The following is a 23740-nucleotide window of genomic DNA, read 5'->3' as shown; positions in this document are numbered from 1 at the left end:
CAAACCTGGTTTCAATATGGGCAATTACGGGCCAGGTGGAAAGATCAGAAAATTGGTTTTTCAATGAGTGATGAAAATCTGGTGAAGCAAATTAGAAATCAGGGTCCAGCAAATATCAAACGGATATATCTTGCATTGATAGAAATTGACTCAGAAACAGAACTTGTTAAAGATTGTATGATAAAGTGGGCTCAGAATATTCAAGAAGTTATTACAATGGACACTTGGGAAAAGATCTGGGTGAGGAACGTAAAATTTACGCAAGCTCAAAATTTAAGAGAGAACTTTTATAAAATGTTTTATAGGTGGCATTTAGATCCTAAAAAGCTTGCAAGTATGTATCCGAATTATCAACCTAAATGTTGGAGATGTGGTGGCGAAGATGCAACGTATTTCCATATCTGGTGGACCTGTAAAAAGGTTAAAGCTTTTTGGATTAAAATCTGGTGGAATATGCAGAAGATATTTAAGCAAAGGATAAAGTTTTGTCCGCAATTGTTTTTATTGGGCATAATTACGGATACTACTGTTGTGGACACTAAGTTGATGTTGAATTTAATTACAGCAGCAAGACTTTTAGTAGGTCAATATTGGAAGAAGGAGGAACTGCCGACTATAGAAGAATGGACTTTAAAAGTTTCTGACCTGGCGGAAATGGCAAAGATATCGGCTTACTTGAAAGACCATTCGCAACGACGTTATATTATGGAGTGGAAAAAGTGGATTGATTACATCCAGAACAAATATGGGACCAAAAAGTTTCATTTAGCATTTGCATAAGTTTTGATGTGATAATAGTATTGCTTGTAGTCATTTTATATGAGCTAGAGTGCGATAGACTTAATAGTTTATTGTTGTTAGCATATGGTTGTTTATGATTGTTTTTATTTTTATACCTTGTATTTAGCTCTGGGAAGTCGGGGAGGGGGAGGGGGGAAGGGTGGGCTAGGAAGGGTTGGGTAGGGGGTAGGGGGGAGAGGTTGTTAAAGATAAAATGTATTGAAAAACTTTTCAATAAAAAAAAGAAAGAAATATCCAAGGCTGAGGTCAGAAGTCATTAAAATGCATTATGTAATTACTACACTTCTGGTAAAAGTGGGGTGACACAAACCCAGTGAAATAGGCAACTCAATTGTCATAGGGACCTAAAATAAGTCTTCAGCCAGAGGTCGGAGGGTCATCTGTCAAAAAATGCTCCTACACCAGAGGGTTAGGCTAGATGACCTCTACAATCTCTGCCAACTCTTGTTTCTGTGAAAAGGTTCTTCAGCAAGATGAGTTAGGTCAGTCAGTCCAACTCATGTTACAGTTTAGTCAATAAATGAGAAGGCAGAAATATATGTTTATTTTAAAATATATTTAAAACCATGTTTCACTGTCAGGTAGAAGCTTTCCCCACATATATAAATTTGAAGGCTGATGCAGTTCTGCAGCTCCATTTCCTTGCAAAACAATCCCTTTGCAATTCATAGGATTTGGATTGGATTATGAAGGCCGGAACACAAATCGTTGCCTTTTAGCATTGTACTTTTTCCCCCCTTCATGTTCAAAACAAATTTTTTCTTCCATCATGAGCTGAGAGAAAGAACTGAGTGTCATTAATACTTTTTTTTCTTATGCATATTATGTATAGAAGTCTTCTTTAAATTATCTTGTGAATGAAATCGGTGTATTGCTTTAGTTCACCATTTTCAGCTATCTTTCTCCAGTCCTCTTAGTTTTGGCTTTTCAAAACTATAATTTCTGACATTTATATCCTCTGCCATGCGGTGGTTATTTCATGAGTCTTTTTTTCTGTCTCAAAAGGGCGTCCCGTAGAGCCAGCTGCAGTTTAAAAAAAATAATTAAAAAAAATATCTGAATTTATACATTGCACAATATCCCTTATAAAATCTCCTGTGTTCCCCTATTCAAAATTACCGGTAGTTCTCGCATCCTATTCTAATCCATAGCATATGCTAAACCAAAAGGATGCTAAACGAACTAGATGGTTCCCCCCACCACATGAATGAAAGAACCCTCTTACGCTCACCGATGCATGTTCAAAAATAATAATCAGTAAAGTAGAAAGGTTAGAATTTCAGTGCTTTGTTTCATCACTCAACCTTCTTAAGCCAGTGTTCTTCAAACGCGGCCCCTTTAAGATGTGTGGACTTCGACTCCCAGAATTCCCCAGGGAATCGAAGTCCACACGTCTTAAAGGGGCCAAGGGTGAAAAACATGGTTTTAACCAATACAGGGAGTCCCGACTAGTTGCCTAGCGACTATTCAAAGTTACAACAGACCCCCTCAAAAGGTATTTATGGCCGAATTCCGAAGTTCCAAGGGTTGCTCCCCTAGTCATGTGATCAATATTAGACACTTGGCAGCTGCCTCAACATTTATGGCTGTTTGCAGTGTCCTGTAGTCATATGACTGCCCTTTACAACAAACAAATGAACGAACAAATTTAAATAAATAAATAAAAAATAAAATAAAATAAAGGCATTTACTTCTGTTTTTCACCAAAAATGGCCAATAACAAGCAACGGCTCCACTTTACAGCTGCGGCGTTTGCTCAACGAATGTGGTGTTCACATAACATCAGCCACAGGGTGACCTGCTTTACGAGTGTCATGACTCGTAAAGTAGGGTCCATTACGGTCGTAAGTTGAGAACTACCTGTACGACTATGTTTAGCATTTGCAGCTACTCTAAAATAGAAACTGGGGCTGGGAAGCAGAAAAGACAGGTCCTGAAAGCATTAAGCTAATGAAGTGAAAGCTGCTCACTGCACAGAAATAAAAATGCTTAATTCATCCAAAAAGTACGTGTGTAGCTCGCAACAACTGACAACTCTGCATGATCTCTAATGTTTAATTAACACGGAGTAATTTTCAGTTTGGTCTTCATTCAGGCGAGATGCAAGCAGACGTAAGCAAACATTATCATTACTCGTTTCCAGCAATCCTTGATCTGGTTTTTAAGGACTTAAAATAATCTGCCTTAATAACATGCAGAAACCTGTGTCTTGCTCAAGCGTAGAAGTAGTCCTGGACTTACAACGGTTCGCTTAGTGACCGAAGTTACAAGGGGCAGTGGAAAAAAGCGACTTATGACCGTTTTCCCCTTGGTCATGCGATCAAAATTTGGATGCTTGGCAACTGGCTCCTATTTATGATGGTTGCCGTGTCCCGGGGCCATGTAATTAATCCCCTTTTGCAACCTTCTGACAAGCAAAGTCAATGGGGGAGCCAGATTCGCTTAACAACGGTGTTACTAACTTAACAACGGCAGTGATTCACGTAACCTCTGTGGCACGAAAGGTCATAATCTGGGGCAAAACCCACTTCACAACTGTCTCACTTAGCAAGAGAAATTTTTGGGGCTCAGTTGTGGTCCTAAGTCGAGGACCGCCTGTGTTTGGGAATCTTTTTTGTTACGTCACTTGCCTGCTTCTCCCTAAAAGAGCGCTTATTTTTCGTCCGGACGTTTTGGCTGTATCGCATCATCATGAAATTCTTCTGCTTTTTCTTCTCTTTGTTTGTGGAGCTGGCAAAAGGGTTGAGCTTTGTTCTCCTTTTCACAAACTCTTTTCGGTCGGTCTTGCCAGCCTAAAAACCACGGGGAGGAAAAGAGAGGTTAGCTACATCGCTCTTTTACGTCCCGGTTCACTTTTTGCTTTGAAATGCACGAATGCGTTTTAATTTTAAAATATGCAGCACGCCTTGCAGAAGTAAATTAGGAAGCTCGCCAATTAAATTACAGCTTCGCTGCAGAAATGCCACATTGTAATAAGCAGCTATTATTAGCAGAGGAGGCGTGCTGCGAGTATGATCTGTCAGAGACTTATATTTGCTGAGTCTTGGGGGGGTGGGCTTTCTCTGACGCAGTGCCCACCTTAAGGGGTATTCTCCCTCCTCCCTCATAAATTAGCTTAGCTCCGCACATGATATTCTGGAAGTATAACATGATAAACTTTCTGCAGGCTAAATTATAGGATGAACAACTAAGGGAAGCAGCAATAGCACTTAGACTTATATACCGCTTCACAGTGCTTTACAGCCCTCTCTAAGTGGTTTACAGAGTCAGCCTCTTGCCCCCAACAATCTGGGTCCTCATTTTACCAACCTCGTAAGGATGGAAGGCTGAGTCAACCTTGAGCCAGTCAGGATCGAACTCCTGGCAGTAGACAAGAGTCAGGCTGCAATACTGCATTCTAACCACTGCACCACTACGACTCTTCAAGTAGGTCTGTCTAATCCAGGGGTAGGCAACCTTGGCTCTTTTATGACTCGTGGACTTCAACTCCCAGAATTCCTGAGCCAGCATGGCTCAGCTTGGAAACTCTCTCTTTCCCCTCAGCAAATAACTCAAGGCACCTCCCTTCTATTGTCCCCACAACAACTGCCCTATGTGATGCATTAGGTCAGTGGTAGGCAACCTCAGCTCTTTTATGACTGGTGGACTTCAACTCCCAGAATCCTGAGGCAGCATGACTCAGCTTGGAAATCTCTCCCTTTCCCCTCAGCATGGCTGGCTCAGGAATTCTGGGAGTTGAAGTCCACCAGCCATAAAAGAGCCAAGGTTGCCTACCCCTGGGTTAGTCTAATGAAAAGAAGGACTAGGGGTGACATGATAGCAGTCTTTCAACATCTAAGGGGCTGCCCCACAGAACAAGGGGGCCAACCTTTTCCACAAAGCACCTGAAGGCAGGACAAGAAGCAAGGGATGGAAGATGGAACTAAGGAGCAATTTCTTGACAGTGAAAACGATTAAGCAATGGAACAACTCACCCCTCAGAATTGTGGATGTTCTATCGCTGGAGATTTTTCAAGGGAAAACGGGGAAACCCCTTGTTCAGGAAGGTATAAGGACTCCTGCTTGGGAAGGAGGCTAGTCTAGAAGACCTCCAAGATCCCTTCCAGCCCTATGATTCTAGGTCCCTCAAGACCTGGTTGTGTCACCACACCTGGTGGTCCCAAGGATCTAGAGACAAGCTCAGATGACTTTACAACTGAGATGGATATACTCACTCACTCTCTGTCTGAGGTCTACATATTTTGATGGAGGTGGGAGGTAGAGCACAGCCCCCAGAAGATGAGCAAGGTAAGTGGAGGGAGGATCCACTGACACTTCTTCACAAAAAGCCTCCAGCCCAAATGAGATAGGATTTGTCCAAGTTAAGAGACTAAGAGAGTTGGAAGGGACCTTGGAGGTCATCTAGTCCAATCCCCTGCTCAGGCAGGAAACCCTATACCATTTCAGACAAATGGCTGTCCTGTCTCTTCTTAAAAACTTCCAGTGTTGGAGCATTCACCGCTTCTGGAGGCAGGTGGTTCCACTGGTTAATTGTTCTGTCAGGAAGTTTCTCCTTAGTTCCAGGTTGCTTCTCTCCTTGGTTAGTTTCCATCCGTTGCTTCTTGTCCTGCCTCCTGGTGCTTTGGAGAATAGCTTGACTCCCTCTTGTTTGTGGCAGCCCCTGAGATACTGGAACACTGCTATCATGTCCCCCCTCGTCCTTCTCTTCATTAAACTACACATACCCAATTCCAGCAACCGTTCCTTATATGTTTTAGCCTCCAGTCCCCTGATCATCTTTGTTGCTCTTCTCTGTATTGTTTCTAGAGTCTCAACATCTTTTTTACATCGTGGTGACCAAAACTGGATGCCGTATTCCAAGTGTGGCCTTACCAAGGGATTGTAAAGTGGTATTAACACTTCACATGATCTTGATTCTGTCCCTCTGTTAATGCAGACTAGCACTGTGTTGGCTTTTTTGGCAGCTGCAGCACACGGCTGGCTCAAATTTAAGTGATCGTCTACTAGGACCTCAAAATCCCCCTCAGTTACTACTACGGAGTGAGGTGCCACCTGAATTGTTCCTGCTGAATGGCGTTGCTTTGCAATTTTTAAGTGACAGAAAGCAAAAACGACAGTATACTAGCAGAGCCATCATTATTGTATTATATTGGGCATAATTATTTAATCTTTTTTAACTTTTGTATTTATATTTCGATATTTATTGCCCTGTACACCGCCCTGAGTCCTTCGGGAGAAGGGCGGTATAAAAATTTAATAAATAAATAAGTAAATAAATAGTAAATGTACCAAAAATGTCACTATAACCAGATTCCATTTTCTCCTGCCCCCGCCCCATTTCTTTGTCTATGGAGATTCTCAAGTCATCCAAATCCTGGCTATCCCAAAAGGCAACTGAACTTTCTTGGTTTTCTTCTTCTTTGAAAATGTTTCGCTCTTCATCCAAGGCGTGTCTTTAATTCTAACCAGTTCTGAACTTTTGAAGAAGCTTCTTGGATGAGAAGTGAAATGACTTCAAAGGAAAAACCAATCCAGAAAGTCCAGCTGCCTTTTAGAAAAAGTTCCTTTGGCATACCCACTTCCAGACGGTACATCAACATGGAGACAGCAAAAACGCTGGCGGAGCTTTTCAAGTGTTTTTGAACGACTGAAGCAAATGTAAATCTCGCATGTCTACACACACGCAACTCACCATTGCGGTGGCTAATCTTGTCTCTTTATCAGACCGAGGCTTTTTGTGGAGGTGTTCGATGTCTCTAAGCGACAGCAGCTCCCCCCTGTAAAAGATCACAAAGATACTAACAGCCTGAGGCCAGAAAGGACAAAAAATATTCCTTCAAGAGGAGGAGAAACTTGAGATCCAGTCTAAGTTGTCGTTAGGTCACCAGGCTAGAACCCAACAGATCCTGAGTTCTAGTCCTTCCTTAGGCATGAAAGTGGCTGCATGACTCTCTCTCTCTCTCTCTCTCAGCCTAACCTACCTCACAGGGGTGTTGTTGGGAAGAAAAGAGGCAGGAACATTAAGTATATATGCACTATCATGAGTTTCCAATTACGGGTAACCCTCAACTTATGACGGCTGTTTGAAGTTATGCTGCTGACAATGTGACTTATGATCAGTCCTCACACTTGTGACCCCTGCGGCATCCCGCTGGTCACGAAGGCCATGATCTGGGCGCTTGGCAACTGTCACACATTTATAACACACACGATAGCCCTCTGGCACCTTTCCAGCCCGCTTCTGACAAACAAAGTCATCGGTGGAGCCAGCAGGGAAGAATGTCAGTCATGGAATGTCTCACTTAATGAGCACGGGTGATTTGTATAACAACTGTGGTAAAAAAGGTCATAAAATTGGTGAGGCCATAGGATGCCTCACTTGACGACACCGCTTAAGAACGAATTTCCCCGTTCCTTATTGTGCTCGTAAGCTGAGGACAGCCTGTATAAAAGCAGGAATAAAATCTTACAAATGGACAAAGGCGGTTCAAAGTTCCCTCCGTTTTGTGCTGGTTTCTTGAACAGGGGAAGGCTTTTGATGGAAAAGAATATTGGCAGAAATGTCTTCCTTGCCTCAGTAAACTTCTATCTACCTCCCCAATTCAGTTTATATTGCTGTATCCCACTTTTTCCAGGACTGATGATGTTACCTACTTCGGTAATGAAATGTCTGCAACGAAACAACCAAGCTCAGATCCCAAACGTTTATATTTCTTTGCCCTGCAAGACTGTTGGCAACTGTCAACTCTTGCGCCATCATTTCTTGGCGTTGCCATATGAAAATTTCAGAGAACCCTGAGAATCGCCACCAGCTTACAGTTAAAAATTTAACAATCATTTTAAATTCCAGATCTAAATAGTCCGAGTTGCAGAGGCTGGTCAAGAGCAATAGCGCTGAGACTTATATACCCCTTTGTAGTGCTTTACACCCGTCTCTAAGCGGTTCAAAGAGTCAGCATCTTGAGCCCCCCAGCAATCTGGGTCCTCATTTTACTCACCTCAGAAGGATGGAATTGCCGGTGAGAATGGAACTGCCGGCAATCGGCAGAGTTAGCCTGCAATACTGCGTTCTAACCACTACACCACCACGGCCCTTACCAAGCCTGGGTATGAGACATTTTCCCTTCTTTAAAAAGCAAGGGATGGAATTTAATTACATCAAGATGTGCTGGCATAACAAACTCTTGAGTTACACGGAACGTTTCAGTCCGGGGTTCTTAAATTAACAGAAACAACTAGGCAAAGGATTGGCCCAAAGTCACCCAGCTGGCTTTCATGCCTAAAGTGAGACTAGAACTCACAGTCTCCTATATATTGGTCCAAAAATCACCCAGTTGGCTTTCACGCCTAAGGTGGGACTAGAACTCACAGTCTCCTAGAGATTGGCCCAAAGTCACCCAGCCGACTTTCATCCTCGAGGTGAGACTAGAACTCACAGTCTCCTAGAGATTGGCCCAAAGTCACCCAGCCGGCTTTCATGCTGAGGTGAGACTAGAACTCACAGTCTCCTAGAGATTGGCCCAAAGTCACCCAGCCGACTTTCATACCTGAGGTGGGATTAGAACTCAGTCTAGACTGGCCCAAAGTCACCCAGGCAGCTTTCATGCCTAAGGTGGGACTAGAACTCACAGTCTCCTAGAGACTGGCCCAAAGTCACCCAGCCGGCTTTCATGCTGAGGTGAGACTAGAACTCACAGTCTCCTAGAGATTGGCCCAAAGTCACCCAGCCGACTTTCATACCTGAGGTGGGATTAGAACTCAGTCTAGACTGGCCCAAAGTCACCCAGGCAGCTTTCATGCCTAAGGTGGGACTAGAACTCACAGTCTCCTAGAGACTGGCCCAAAGTCACCCAGCCAACTTTCATGCCTAAGATGGGACTAGAACTCACAGTCTCCTAGAGAATGACCCAAAATCACCCAGCCGACTTTCATGCCTAAGGTAGGACTAGAACTCTCAGTCTCCTAGCAACTGGCCCAAAGTCACCCAGCCGACTTTCATGCCTAAGGTGGGACTAGAACTCACAGTCTCCTAGAGACTGGCCCAAAGTCACCCAGCCAACTTTCATGCCTAAGATGGGACTAGAACTCACAGTCTCCTAGAGAATGACCCAAAGTCACCCAGCCAACTTTCATGCCTAAGGTAGGACTAGAACTCACAGTCTACTAGCAACTGGCCCAAAGTCACCCAGCCGGCTTTCATGCCTAAGGTTTTAGAGCAAGAAGAATGAGAGGTGACCCATTTAGAGGTCCTTCAAGAACCTGGCTATGCCATTCCACGTCGGATTTTGCTGCTCTCCCTCCCGCAACAACAGGGCCCCTTGCCTGCATCAATAATTTGTTTTTACCTTGATTCTTCTTCACTGTCTATTTCTATGTTCTTCCTCTTGGCTGCCTTGCCAGGAGCAGATTTGAGTTCTTTGCTCAGCTGAGCCAGCCGGATTTTCTGGAAGTCTTCTTGAGTGAGAAGGCGGCCAGTGCTGACGGCGGTGGCCTTGGCCTTCCGTTCTTCCACAGGCAGGCTTTCGATTTTTTCAGCCTTATAAGGGAAGAGGCAGAACAGGTGAGGCCCGGAGGACGGATGAAGTCCACCCACTTTTTAACTAAGAACGACAGGCAGTCCTCAGTTTACGACCACAATGGAGCCCAACGTTTACGCCGCTAAGCGAGACGGCTGTTTTACATGAGTTTGGCCCCATTTTATGAGCTTTCTCGCCACGTTTGTTACAAGTGAATCACTGTTAAAAGTTGTTTTAAGCTAGTAACCCGGTTGTTAAGTGAATCTGGCTTCCCCCATTGACTTTGCTTGTCAGGAGGTTGCAAAAGGGGATTTCCCCCCCCCCCCCCGGGTCACTGCAATCGTCATGAATGTGAGTCAGTTGCCGGGCTTCTGAATTCTGATCACGTGACCGTGGGGATGCTGCAACAGTTGTCAGTATGAAAAACGGTCATAAGTCGCTTTCTTCAGGGCCATGTGGTCGCTAAAGGAATGATTGTTGAGGACTACTTTGTACACTGAGAATGTTTTGCAGCAGTGAGTCACATTTACACACAATGAGGGATTCTTTGCAAACAAGCATGACCATCATCCTAGAACACGGGTAGGGACACCTTGGCTCTTTTATGACTCGTGGACTTCAACTCCCAGAATTCTTCAGCCAGCACAGCTCAGCTTGGAAACCTCTCCCATTCCCCTCAGCATGGCTGGCTCAGGAATTCTGGGAGTTGAAGTCCACGAGTCATAAAGCGGCCTAGGCCTAGGCCAGGGGTAGGCAACCTTGGCTCTTTTATGACTGGTGGACTTCAACTCCCAGAATTCCTGAGCCAGCATAGCTCAGCTTGGAAACCTCTCCCTTTTCCCTCAGCATGGCTGGCTCAGGAATTCTGGGAGTTGAAGTCCACCAGTCATAAAAGAGCCGAGGATGCTGACCCCTGCTCTAGGATGTGCCTGCCTATCTCACCCTGCAAATTCAGGCGCAGCTAAATTAGCCAGGAACTTAGCCAAGCATAATTATCATCGCAGAGGAAAATGTTTGGCAAAAATATAAGGGTAAAAGAACGCCCTACTATCGCTTGCTGTTCCTCATCCGAGGAGTGATACACGTCCACCCACTCTCCCTCTTCATCATCTTCCTCTTCGCTGCAGCTGGCTGTCTCCCAACCGTCTGTAAAGAGGTAAAAAGAGGTGAGTGGTGGAGCAGAGTTGGAAAAATGAAATTATTTTAAGAGGGAGTTTTGCTTTCTTCAGACCTTCATTAAGGTTTAAGCCTAAAGGCTACAGCCGTCATTAAAAGGTGAATTAAGGCCAATGGAGGTTGCCTATCGGAATTACTTTGTCAATCACCGTTATTACTAATATTAATACTAAATATTAATCTGCCGATCTTGTCTCGGCTTTCCCTCTGCTGATAATCCTTGATTTATGACTGTAACGGGCCTGCCTGTTGTGGTTATTAAGTTGTAACGGTCATCAGCAATGGGTTTTGCCAAGGTCCATAAGCAAACACCTCAGCTGTGAAGTGAACAGATGGTTCGCTAGGGGCGTGATTTTGCCAACACTCGGAAATATTTATTTATTTATTTATTTAATTGAATTTCCATACTGGCACTATAATAAGTGCCAGTGTTTGGCAAAACCATCGTAAAATGCAGTCACAACTCTGCAAAGGCAAGCATGTTGCAGAGTGACCGAAGTGCAGTTACATGACTGCCACCCCCCCCCACCCCGGGCACTCAAAACTTTGGATCCAGGTCGGAGGTCTCCTTTCTCGGATTTGTTGACACTCTGATTGCAAATCAAGGACTACCTGTAATCGTACCAATTATAGTTTTTCCAGTTATTCTGTATGTCTTTGTGTACACAACGCAGACAGAGCAGAACAGAACAGAAAATATGGAATGGAGTGGAATGGAATAAGAATAGAATAGAACAGAATATGATATGGAATAGAATATGGAATAGAATATGATATGGAATAGAATAGAATAGAATAGAATAGAATAGAATAGAATAGAATAGAATAGAATAGAATAGAATAGAATAGAATAGAATAGAATAGAATAGAATAGAATAGAATAGAATATAGAATGAAATGGAATGAAATAGAACAGAATAGGATAGGATGGGATGGGATGGAATGGAACAGAATAGAAAGAACAGAACAAAACAGGAATAGAAAATATGGAACGAAATGGAATAGAATAAAAATGTTATGTCTAATTCAAATGTATACATATACATGGCAGAAAAAAAGAATCCTGCGAAGTTACAAGACGGATGGCATAAGGAAGAAGACTGTTACAGAATCTAGCAGTTCTGCTATAAATACTTTGAAACCTCCTCCCAGAGGGGAGCAAAAGGAACAGACCGTGAAGTGGGTGTGTGGGGTCTCTAACAATGTTCCAAGCTTTAAGCACATATAAATGCTTGTAAGCCATATCCTGAATAATGGGAAGCGGGCTTCCTATAATCTTCTCGGCGGTCCTTACCACTTTGCATGGACCTTTTATCTGAGGCTCTGCTACCAACCAAACCAAACACTGATGCAGTTTGTTAAAGTGCTCCCAATTGTGTCTCTGTAAAAAGTAGCCAGGACAGAAGGAGAAAGATGTGCTCCAAGATGTACCAGTTAGGATAACACTTTCTAATATGAAATGAAATTTAATCCATAAAATCCTTTGAGCTCTTATAGAAAAAATATGATTAGACTTTAAAGCGCCATAAGATACTCCCTTACACACCTTAAATCAGGAGTATCCAACCTTGGCAACTTTAACACCTGTAGACTTCAACTCCCAGAATTCTAAGCAACAGGAGCAGAAATGTACTGATGCCAAACTCAAACTGACCTCCTTCTTCAAGGTTTTCTTCTTCTTCCTTCTCGAGCTCCAGGACTTCAGCTCCTGGAATATAATCTTTGACATCCAATTCCCCATATTCATGGATCTTGGCTTCTGAAGTGGCTTCCGTTGGTTTACCCTGCAGACAAATCAGTGCTTAATGAACGCTACATCCTACTACTAAGTTTCCCCGAAAATAAGACCGGGTCTTATTTTTTCCCCCTCCAAGAGGCACCAGGTCTTATTTTTGGGGTAGGCCTTATCTCACCTCTGACACCGACAGCCCCACCCAGCCGGTCCACTTCTTCTGGGGCCAAAGTTCTGCAGCTGCATTTGGGTCTGCATTTTGCAGTCAGGCCTTTCCAGAAGGCCTATTCACCCAAGAACCGAGCTACAGATTCAATCCATAGCTCAGTGCTCGGCTGCTGAGGTCTTGCAGAACCGAGCTATGGATTGAATCCATAGCTTGGTTCTTGGGTGTATAGGCCTTCCGGAAAGCCCTGTGACTGAGAAAAGCAGGCCTGGCTTCAGAAGAGGCCTCATAAGAAGTAGGCCAGCAAGGAGAGGCCTGTGGGAGCACGGCGGGTGGGGCAACCCCCCCACCCCAGCTTGATTTTTAGGTGTGTGCCTTGCCCCAAAACTAGTGCTTTTTGGGATAGGGCTTATATTAGGCCCACCCCCCCCCAAAATCAAGCTAGGGGTTATTGTTGGTGCTGGCCTTATTTTCGGGAAAACACAGCAGGATACTTATTTCTAGGAAGGATGTTTCAACACAACTAGGATGGGTTCAAGATCTCCAAACGGGGCAACTTTTAAGACTTGTGGACTTCAACTCCCAGAATTCCCTAGCCGGCTGAGGCATTCTGGAAGTTGAAGTCCACAAGTCTTCAAAGTTGCCCCGTTTGAAGTCCCCTGTTTTAGAAGACACCGAAAGAAGATGGATGGCAATCACAGAAAGCTCAAACAAGCCAGAACTGTCTTCTTCAACCTCGACAGGTGCAAAGAGAGTTCCAAGCCAGGGTGGACCAGTTCCACCAAAATGGCAAAAAAAACAAACAAACACGCTGAAGTGTTACAAATCCAGAATCAAAATCAGAAGATCCGCAGCAGATATAGCAAGAAACAGCGTGTAAGAAACAACCTACTTATGAGGTCAAGAGATTAAAACTTTTGCCTAGGCCAGGGGTAGGCAACCTCGGCTCTTTTATGACTCATGGACTTCAACTCCCAAAATTCCTGAGTCAGCTGACTCAGGAATTCTGGGAGTTGAAGTCCATGAGTCATAAAAGAGCCGAGGTTGCCTACCCCTGGCCTAGCCCAGTGGTCCCCATCCTTTTGGCCACCAGGGAGGGTCTGTGGTTTTGTGTGCTGCCTGAATCTTGCGGATGGGGCTTTGCTTGTTTGTACAGCCCGGCACTGGTCCACGGACTGGGAGTTTGAGACCCATGACCTAGATGTTTCATACCAACTCTTAATTTTACTGGCCTCTTTTTAAAAAAAAAAATTCAGGAGGCAAGCATCAATGGTTAGCAGTTCATTCTTTTTCCCAGACACAAATTAATTATTTACCCGGAATTTTTTCTGCAACATCCGTGGATTCAGTGATTGGAACAGGTGGATGAGTGTCCTTGCTGACATCACTACGTCTGTGAAGAACAATTAATAACCCTGAGCGTGGCTTGCAAAGCTAAGTTCAGAAATATATATATATATATTATTTGTTTAAAAAAAATTATGCCTCCCACCTCCCCCACAAGCTGACTCTGAGCGGAAAACAAATAATACGGCAACAGCGAAGCTCTCAGAAGTATTGGAAATAAAATTTAAAAAGCTGATTAAAAGAAAACACTCACTTGGAATTAATAGCAATGGAGCTCTGCGGAGCTACCTAGCCTCTGAATCAACTAAACAAGGTCCCTCAGAGATCATTCATTTTGTACACACGCAAAAATGACTTACTTTTGTTTTTATGAGATTTGTATTGAACCAGGTCTTGAAGCAAATCTTCTGTCATAGCCAGAGGGCACCGAGCAGATATCTCTTTAATAGCATTGATCCTAAAAAGTAGGGGGGGGGGGAAGTTTTGAATAATATATATATATTAAGTGTTTTCCAGGGAAACCGGTCTACCCAAATATGGGACGGAGCAATCTGCTATTGCTTTCGCTTTTCAACCCCAATCTAAGGAGCCTTTACAGGCAGACTCTATTGCAACAAACTATTTCTGTGTCAAATTTAGATTTGGCTGACAAAGAATTAAAGGGAGACTAGTATAGCTATTTCGAGATATTTAGCTCTCATCAGCTAGCCAGGGGTAGGCAACCTCGGCTCTTTTATGACTCATGGACTTCAACTCATAGCTGACTCAGGAATTCTGGGAGTTGAAGTCCATGAGTCATAAAAGAGCCGAGGTTGCCTACCCCTGAGCTAGCCATACCTTTCTGTGATTGGCCTAGAGCCGTGGTGGCGAACCTATGGCACGGGTGCCACAGGTGGCACACAGAGCCCTCTCTGTGGGCACGCGCGCCGTCATCCCAGTCCTAGGCCTTCAAGCTGGGTTTTATAAAACCTTTTCACTTTAGGCCTCTGCCGCCGTGTGCAAAAAAAAAATCAATCAATCAATCAATCGACTTCTTGCGAGAAAAAAAAAGTTCTCGCAAAGCTGGAATTGATTGAACTTTTTAGTCCCACCCAGTGTGCCGTTACCACCGCGGCCACGCCCACCCAATGGGCCACGCCCACCCAATGGGCCATGCCCACCCGGCACCCGATGATACATAAGTGATGTTTTGGATTGCATTTTGAGCATTTGGTTTCTAAAAGGTTCGCCATCGCTGGCCTAGAGGTTAATACAGCTGCCTAACGTGCAAGCGGTTCAAATCTCAGAAGGGTATGGTTAGCTGATGAGAGCTCAATAGCTCAAAATAGCTATATTAGTCTCCCTTTAACTCTTTGTCGGCAAAATCTAAATTTAAAAGTTTTTTTAAAAAATTAAAAAAATGTAAAACATATCCGAGAAATGTTCAGGAGTACAAACACAGGACTTGGTAGCAGCTTCATGTTCCTAAAAAAGATGAAATTGTTTGAAGTGTCGCACACAAGGGCTAAATTTGTTCTTTTACACACTTCAGAGGACCTGAGGAGACTGGCACTGCACGACTCTGAAATAATTCACAATGCGGCACTGTGCAGCAACTGAAATTAAATTCAGGGCCAAAGCCATAAAATTCTTAAAAGTTGGATTCTGCCTAAGCTATACGGAAATCTACTTTTTGTGCCTTACAAACAGTCCTGAGTTAATGACAGCCTTGTTTAGCGACAGTTCAAAGTCAGGATGGCCCTGGAAAACTAGCATCACCCACGTGGGGACGTGATCATATTTCAGGCACTAGTGACTGTGATCTGCAATTTGTTTTTGCCGTTTTGGGCTTAAGGCCACGATTCATTTAACAACTTAATGAGTTGCCTAATGACCAGTGACTCACTTAACAGCTATCATAAAAAAAGGTTGTAAAATTTAGTCCAGTCACATGGTGACTCAAACTTACAACCACAATAACGCGTGGCCAAAATTCTGAGCTCCACTGGATAAGTTGAGGACAGCCTGTAGTCAATTTTGCAAAGCCACATTATCTCCTCCTTTGATGCTGCATCAAAGTTTATATGCTGCTCCCAAGCTCTTAAATGCTTACCCAACAGTCATGACTTCCCCAGAGTTTTTGTCCGTGACAAAGTTGTTGGCTATTGTCATGAGGACTGGCTGCATAGTCTGTTGAAAAGAAGGAAAAAAAATAGGTTGAAGAATTGTTCATTCTTTAGTAAACGGAGAATGGAATTTAATTACATCAAGGTGTGCTGGCATAGCAAACTCTTGAGTTACACGGAACATTTGAGTGGGGCTTTAAATGAACAGGAACAACTAGGCAAAGGATTGGCCCAAAGTCACCCAGCTGGCATTCATGCCTAAGGCAGGACTAGAATATACAGTCTCCTAGAGGTTGGCCCAAAGTCATCCAGCCGACTTTGATGCCTAACACGGGACTAGAACTCACAGTCTCCTAGAGATTGGCCCAAAGTCATCCAGCTGGCATTCAGGCCTAAAGTGGGACTAGAACTCACAGTCTCCTAGAGATTGGCCCAAAGTCATCCAGCTGGCATTCATGCCTAAGGTGGGACTAGAATATACAGCCTCCTAGAGATTGGCCCAAAGTCAGCCAGCCGGCTTTCATGACTAAGGTGGGACTAGAACTCACAGTCTCCTGGTGACTAGCTCAAAGTCACCCAGCAGACTTTCATGCCTAAGGCAGGAATAGAATTAACAGTCTCCTAGAGATTGGCCCAAAGTCATCCAGCCGACTTTGATGCCTAACACGGGACTAGAACTCACCATCTTGTGGTGATTGGTCCAAAGTCACCCAGTCGGCTTTCATGCCTAAGGTGGGACTAGAACTCACCGTCTCCTGGTTTCTAAGCCATCACCTTAATCACTACACCAAACTGACTCTCTAACTACACTGCTGAACCAACATACCTGGGTTCTCCTTCCCACCCTATCCAACACAACACAAAAAGTTTAGCCAGTTTGATCAATATGTACAACTTACGAACACAATTGAGCCCAAAATTTCTGCAGCTGAGACATTTGTTAAGTGAGTTTTGCCTCATTTTCCGAACTTTTGTTGCCAGAGTTGGCAAGTGAATCGCTGCAGTTGCTAAGTTAGTGACAAGCTGTTAAGTGAATCTGGCTTCCCCACTGACTTTGCTTGTCAGAAGGCCACAAAAGCTGATCACCTAAACCAGGGTAGGCAACCTCGGCTCTTTTATGACTCATGGACTTCAACTCCCAGAATTCTTGAGTCAGCTAAATTCTGGGAGTTGAAGTCCATGAGTCATAAAAGAGCCAAGGTTGCCTACCCCTGACCTAAACCCAGGACACTGCAACTATCATAAATATGAGTCCGTGGTCAAGTGTCTGAATTCTGATAACGTGATCATGGGGATGCTGCGATGGTCGTGTGGAAAGCGGTCATGTCACTTCTTTCAAGTGCCGTTGCAACTTTGAACAGTCACTAAATGAACTATTGTAAGTCAAGAAATTCCTGTATCAGCACAGGCTAACACTTATTTCAGTGATGGTGAAACTTTTGGAGACCGAGTGCCCAAAAACTGCCACTGCCCCCCAGCCTGCCCCTACTCCACCCCGCCCTGCCTCCACCTGGTCCCTGCTCCGTCCCCACCCCGTCCACCCATAGGGCCACTCACCACCTCCACGGCATGCCGCAGATCACCCAGGCAGCCCAGCAGCACCATAGTGGCCACGCCCTCTGCCCGTGCCCCACAGCATCAACTGCGCATGATGGGGCATTAGGGTGGAGTCTTGTCCCCGCTGACATGTCGTTGGCAATGCTATTCCACACAGGCTGCACTCGGAGGTGACTCTCCTCCAGGGGGGCTGCTGGTGAGGAGGGGGCCAAGGGGGAGGTAGGGCTGGGGCAATGGCGTGCGTGCCCACAGAGAGGGCTCTGAGTGCCGCCTCTGGCACGCATGCCATAGGTTTGCCACCACTGACTTATTTTATTAAGCCATACCAACTACCTATAAAGGAGAAATCCCATTTTTATCCTTTGGGCGAGACTTCTGAAAGAAAACAATTACTTCTTCCTAGTCATCTTGGTCAACAAAGGCCTCACCTCTGGTGGGACAAGTTGGTGAGAAGCTTGTGCAGCAAAAAGAAGAATCTTGGTAACTTCTGCAACAAGAGCAACAAAAAAAAGGACAGTTGTAATGATGGACCAAAAGATACATCAGTTCCTCAAACAGAAAGGAAAAAAAATTCTGTTAAGTTTATCATTGATGAATCTTGTTGTTTAGAGCTGTTGGCAACAACTGGCAGTGGTTCTCCATATTTGATCATTTAATCATTTTTCATTTTTAATGTGGGCTAGTGTGCTCACAGTAAAATTGACAACAAAGGTTATCTTATCTTCATTGAAGGGTGAAGATGTGGAAGCTTGAAAAATGATTTCAAGGTTCTGTAAACCACCCAGAGCCCCTTGGACAGTCAGATGGGCAGTATCTAAATTTGACAAATAAGATAACTTTTGTTGTCAATTTTACTGTGAGCACCGGCCCATATTAAAAATAAAATTCTGTTTTTGTCTGCTCTCAAAAGAAAGTATATATCTAATGTCAAGGTTCCAAATGATGAACCCAACCAAGCAAACATCTTTGAGACATTCCAATCTCTTAATGCAGGGGTCTTCAAACTTGGCCCTTTTATGACTTGTGGACTTCAACTCCCAGAATTCCTCAGCCAGCATGCCCGGCTGAGGAATTCTGGGAGTGGAAGTCCACAAGGTATAAAAGGGCCAAGCTTGAAGACCCGTCTTAATGTAAAACTTTATTGAGTACATCACTTCGGCACTAATGAAGGCAAAACCAGCTCTGGCTAGACCCCCTCCCAAACCCATATAGTAAAAGCATTGAATTCTCGCCTCCTCCCTCTGGGTCAGGTCACGCGTTGCCCAATCAAGTAGAAAATATTGTTATGAGAAAGCATCTCTAGGTCTGGCCAGACACCTGGTGTAACGTCCTTGGGTCTCAAGGTCCGGCTTCTTAATCTTTGAAGTCTGCATTCCAAACCCAACATCCCCCCCACTCCCCCGGTTCGTTGGCAAGCTGAGAAGCAATATTTGCCACACCGGCAATACCGTGCTTGACATCTAAATAAATAAATTAAATAATAAAGCGAATCTTTGGGCCTGATAAAAGTGATTTGCCACTGAGCGAGGCCATATTTCCAGTATTTTCCAACTTCCTAAAAAGTTAAACTGGTGATGGAGAGCACCCTTGAGAGATCCATGGACTGCAAGGAGATCCCATCCATCAATCCTAAAGGAAATTGACCCGGATTGTCCTTTGGAAAGACAAGACACTGTAACTGAAGCTCAAATACTCTGGTCGGCAAAGGAGAAAAGAGGACTCATTGGAGAACATCCAGATGTTGGGAAAGATGGAAGGCAAAAGAAAAAAAAAGGGATGGCAGAGGATGCGATGGTTAGATAAATTTCATTGACGCAATGAACGTGAATTTGGCCAAACTCTGGCAAACAGTGGAGGATTATGGGAATGTGGGGTATTGTGGTCCACAAAGAGTCAGACACAGTGACTGAACGACAACACAACACTTTGCAACTCAGATTTTTATTGGCAGAGGAACATCTGCTTTTATCGTTTTCTTCTTTCAAAATCAAGGCTGTTACCAAAATAAAATAAAATGGGTCAAACAAAGAAGCAGGTAGAAAAAGCCGCGCTTTTTGCTTTTCCAGGAAGCTCCTGAAATAAAGAGAGGAACTTTTCACTGCTGCTCATGAAACCGAGCAGTATTTTCTGCTAGCCTAGGATTCATTTTCATAAGAAGCACAGAAAAATCCCCATAATCTGTGCTTTTCTTTGGATCCGAGTAATTTGTTTTCTTGCTCCGAGTCCTGAAATGGCTGCAAAAGGCCAGAAAGTTTCAGACGGGTTAAAATGAAAACGAGACAGCAGCAAAGGGGCACAAAGCAGAGTAAACAAAATTCTCTTCGTTTTTTGCAACTGGTATAGCCTCGAAGCAAAGAGAAACAAGGAGGTTGGGAAGAATGTATTGAAGCCACTTACCTCTTTGGTGGGGCTGCAGAAATCGTTGTATAAAAGGGTAAAAGTTGAAGAGGAAAAGCTGTGGAAACACAAGAGGGTTGTCAAGAGGTCAGCTATGAATGAAATGGACGACTGAGTTAAATAATCCCAACCACCACCAGGGTGACTTTCCAGCAAAGCCAGAGAGAAAAGCATATGGACCAGACCCCGAAGGTGTTTTTTCAAAAGGCAACTGGAGAAAGGTCCTGACAGTTAGAACAATTAACCGGTGGAACCACCAGCCTCCAGAAGTGGTGAATGCTCCAACACTGGAAGTTTTTAAGAAGAGACCAGACAGCCATTTGTCTGAAATGGTATAGGGTCGCCTGCCTAAGCAGGGGGTTGGACTAGATGACCTCCAAGTTCCCTTCCAATATCATCATCATCATACTACTACTACTACTACTATATTATTATTATTATTATTATTATTATTATTATTATTATTATTATTATTATTATTATAATATTATTATTATTATTATTGGCAAAATTCACTTCACAGCTGTCTCACTTAGCAACAGAAATTATGGGCTCAATTGCGGTCATAAGATGCCCGTGCGTGCTCTTGATCAATGGCCACAAAATTTGCTAGCATTTTTAATAGTAATAGTAATAATAGTAATAATAGTAATAATAGTAATAATAATAATAATAATAATAATAATAATAATAATAATAATAATAATAATAAAAAAAAAAAAAAAGATGATGATGTTGGAAGGGACCTTGGAGGTCATCTAGTCCAAACCCCTGCTCAGGCAGGAAACCCTATACCATTTCAGACAAATGGCTGTCCAGTCTCTTCTTAAAAACTTCCACTGTTGGAGCATTCACAACTTTTGGAGGTGGGTTGTTCCACTAGTTAATTGTTCTGTCAGGAAGTTTCTCCTTAGTTCCAGGTTGCTTCTCTCCTTGATTAGTTTCCATCTGTTGCTTCTTGTCCTGCCTTCAGGTGCTTTGGAGAATAGCTTGACTCCCTCTTCTTTGGGGCAGCCCCTAAGATATTGGATCACTGCTATCCTGTCCCCCCTCGTCCTTCTCTTCATTAAACTAGACATACCCAATTCCAGCACCCGCTCCTTATATGTTTTAGCTTCTAGTCCCCTGAACATCTTTGTTGCTCCTCTCTGTATTGTTTCTAGAGTCTCAACATCTTTTTTACATCGTGGTGACCAAAACTGGATGCAGTATTCCAAGTGTCGCCTTACCAAGGCATTGTAAAGTGGTATTAGTACTTTACGTGATCTTGATTCTATCCCTCTGTTAATGCAGCCTAGCACTGCGTTGGCTTTTCTGCCCAGCTTACACAAAAGTAAAGCAAAACGAAAACGGAAAAGACAGAAAAATAACTCAGAACGCAAACTGTACCTCGTGAATCCCAACCAGCCTTGAAATGAGATCCATCAGCATCATCTTCACTTCAAACCTCTCCTTTGAGGATTCCAGTTGCTTTAACAGTTTCTCAGCAAAGTCTGAAATCAGCAGGAAACCGATGAACATCAGAGAAAAGCCTGGGGCAGGGCGGGGCTGTCCTGAGGGCCTCAAAGTTAAAGATTTATTTTTTTTCTGTGTGGCAAAACTAGGCTCAGTGTCCCACCGATGCTGAGTAGTTTCATCCCTGATTAAAACACCTGTGTAGAGGTGTGTTTGCCCTAGAGATGAAAATACCGCAAAGGCGACGGTGTTAAGCAGGGGTCTTCAAACCTGGCCCTTTTATGACTTGTGGACTTCAACTCCCAGAATTCAAAGTCCACAAGTCATAAAAGGGCCAAGTTTGAAGACCCTTGGCATTAAGTAACGGAAGGGGAGATTGTTGGATATTCCTGAAGCTGCTTTTCCATGGTGTGACCTGGAGATACTTGTGTATCACAGTAGAGGCAGAATCTGCAACTCAGGACCATGTCTTCCCATCCAAACTCTAACCAGGACTGACCCCGCTCAGCTTCTGAGAGACAATTAAAGAGGTAAGTCAGAAGCTCCTCCTTGCAACGATTTATCTCGGATCAAACGAACTTGCCTTGGGGATCGTGGATTAAATGAATTGCTGAAAAATTGAACACTTCTGGCTTCTTCTTTTTCTTGTGTTTCTGGAGAAGAAAGAAACAGACATGTTCAGTGAAGACTTGAGTTCTATAATTATGTTTCATTAGGTTGTCTGAATTAATTTCTTCCTGGGAGAGGTGATACAGATGCAGAGAATCAGCCTGAGACATTTAGCTACTGGGAAATGCTTGCTCTAGACCTGTTGAACATCCACGTCTTAGCTTAAAATCTATCTGGGGGCCATGAATGTCAAGTCCAATAGGAATATCCTGTGTATCGTGGCCATTTAATTTTTAATTTAATTTATTAATATTTCTATACCGCCCTTCTCCCGAAGGACTCAGGGCGGTGTACAGGGCAAGAATAAAACACAGAATTACAAAAGTTAAAAAGTAATTAAATACATGCCCATTAAAAAACAGTTAATACATAATAAAAACCCCATTAAAATGACAGTAAAAACCCCACCAATCCCCCCTCAGGCCAGGCCGGCTTGTTCAAACAAGTATGTTTTTAGATCGCGGCAAAAGGAGCGAAGATCGGGCGCCGTCCGGAGCTCAACCGGTAACTGGTTCCATAGCTCCGGGGCGCCCACAGAGAAGGATCTCCCCCTGGGGGCCACCAATCGACATTCTCTGACCGGTGGCACCCTGAGGAGGCCCTCTCTGTGGGAACGCACAGGGCGGAGGGAAGTTGATGCCGGCAGCAGGTGTTCCCTAAGGTACTCCGGACCCCTGCCATGTAGGGCTTTGAACACCATTACTAGTACCTTGAATCTCACCCGGAAGACAACTGGTAACCAATGCAGCTCACGGAGCAGAGGTGTGACATGGGAGTATCGGGAGACTCCCAACACAACTCTCGCGGCTGCATTCTGTACCAGTTGGAGCCTCCGGGTGGTCCTCAAGGGAAGCCCCATGTAGAGAGCGTTGCAGTAGTCTAGACGAGAGGTCACGAGCGCGTGAGTGACCGTGCATAGATCATCCCGGCATAGATAGGGCCGCAACTGGCGCACCAGGCGAACCTGGGCGAAAGCCCCCCTAGTCACAGCCACTATGTGATCTTCCAAGGTGAGCCGTGAATCTAGGAGGACTCCCAAGTTGCGAGCCCTATCTACGGGGGGTAGTAATTCACCCCCCATAGAAAGAGATGGAATATCCGAATAGACCCGGGATGAAGGTATGCAAAGCCACTCAGTCTTGTCGGGGTTTAGTTGAAGTCTGTTCCTCCCCATCCAGACCCGAACCGCCTCCAGGCAACGGGACATCACGTTGAGGGCATCACTGGGGTGGTTTGGGGTCGAAAGAAAAAGCTGGGTATCATCAGCGTACTGATGATACCCAACTCCAAAGCCACGAATGATCTCACCCAGCGGTTTCATATAGATGTTGAACAGGAGAGGCGAGAGGACCGACCCCTGAGGAACTCCACAAACGAGAGACCTCGCGGTCGACCTCTGCCCTCCTGTCAACACCGACTGCGAACGTCCCTGGAGATAGGAGGAGAACCACTGTAAGACCGTGCCTCCCACTCCCAATCCCCTGAGACGCCGCAGCAGGATACCATGGTCGATGGTATCGAAAGCCGCTGAGAGGTCTAATAGGACTAGAACAGAGGAATGTCCCCTGTCCCGAGCCCTCCAGAGATCATTCACCAGCGCGACCAATGCCGTCTCCGTGCTGTACCCGGGCCTGAAACCTGATTGGTACGGGTCTAGATAATCCGCTTCATCCAGGACCAGAGGGAGCTGATGTGCCACCACACTCTCAACAACCTTCGCAAGGAAGCGAAGGTTGGAGACCGGACGAAAATTGTTCAATACAGCTGGGTCCAAGGCAGGCTTCTTGAGGAGAGGCCTCACCACCGCCTCTTTCAAGAC

At 44.4% G+C, this 23740-nt stretch overlaps 1 protein-coding gene across 1 annotated transcript in view; it reads right to left on the bottom strand.

Moving 5' to 3' along the window:
* Window positions 1-1322: 1322 nt before the first annotated feature.
* SDAD1 (SDA1 domain containing 1) overlaps window positions 1323-23740 on the bottom strand; it is a 36440-nt gene continuing 14022 nt past the window's right edge. Inside the window, exons 10-22 of the mRNA XM_081332188.1 lie at window positions 21836-21905; window positions 21187-21290; window positions 19798-19855; window positions 17829-17887; window positions 15831-15907; window positions 14098-14195; window positions 13708-13784; window positions 12148-12277; window positions 10366-10463; window positions 9147-9337; window positions 6494-6578; window positions 3432-3593; window positions 1323-1824 (exon numbers count right to left, since the gene is read on the bottom strand). Of these exons, the coding sequence (XP_081188314.1) occupies window positions 1774-1824; window positions 3432-3593; window positions 6494-6578; window positions 9147-9337; window positions 10366-10463; window positions 12148-12277; window positions 13708-13784; window positions 14098-14195; window positions 15831-15907; window positions 17829-17887; window positions 19798-19855; window positions 21187-21290; window positions 21836-21905 (1260 nt within the window). The 3' untranslated portion in view covers window positions 1323-1773. The remainder of the gene's footprint in view (window positions 1825-3431; window positions 3594-6493; window positions 6579-9146; window positions 9338-10365; window positions 10464-12147; window positions 12278-13707; window positions 13785-14097; window positions 14196-15830; window positions 15908-17828; window positions 17888-19797; window positions 19856-21186; window positions 21291-21835; window positions 21906-23740) is intronic.

The sequence above is a fragment of the Vipera berus genome (genome assembly GCF_964194415.1).
Source record: "Vipera berus genome assembly, chromosome: 7".
NCBI classification, from domain to species: Eukaryota; Metazoa; Chordata; class Lepidosauria; order Squamata; family Viperidae; genus Vipera; species Vipera berus.
This window is presented reverse-complemented; position numbering and strand designations above follow the sequence as displayed.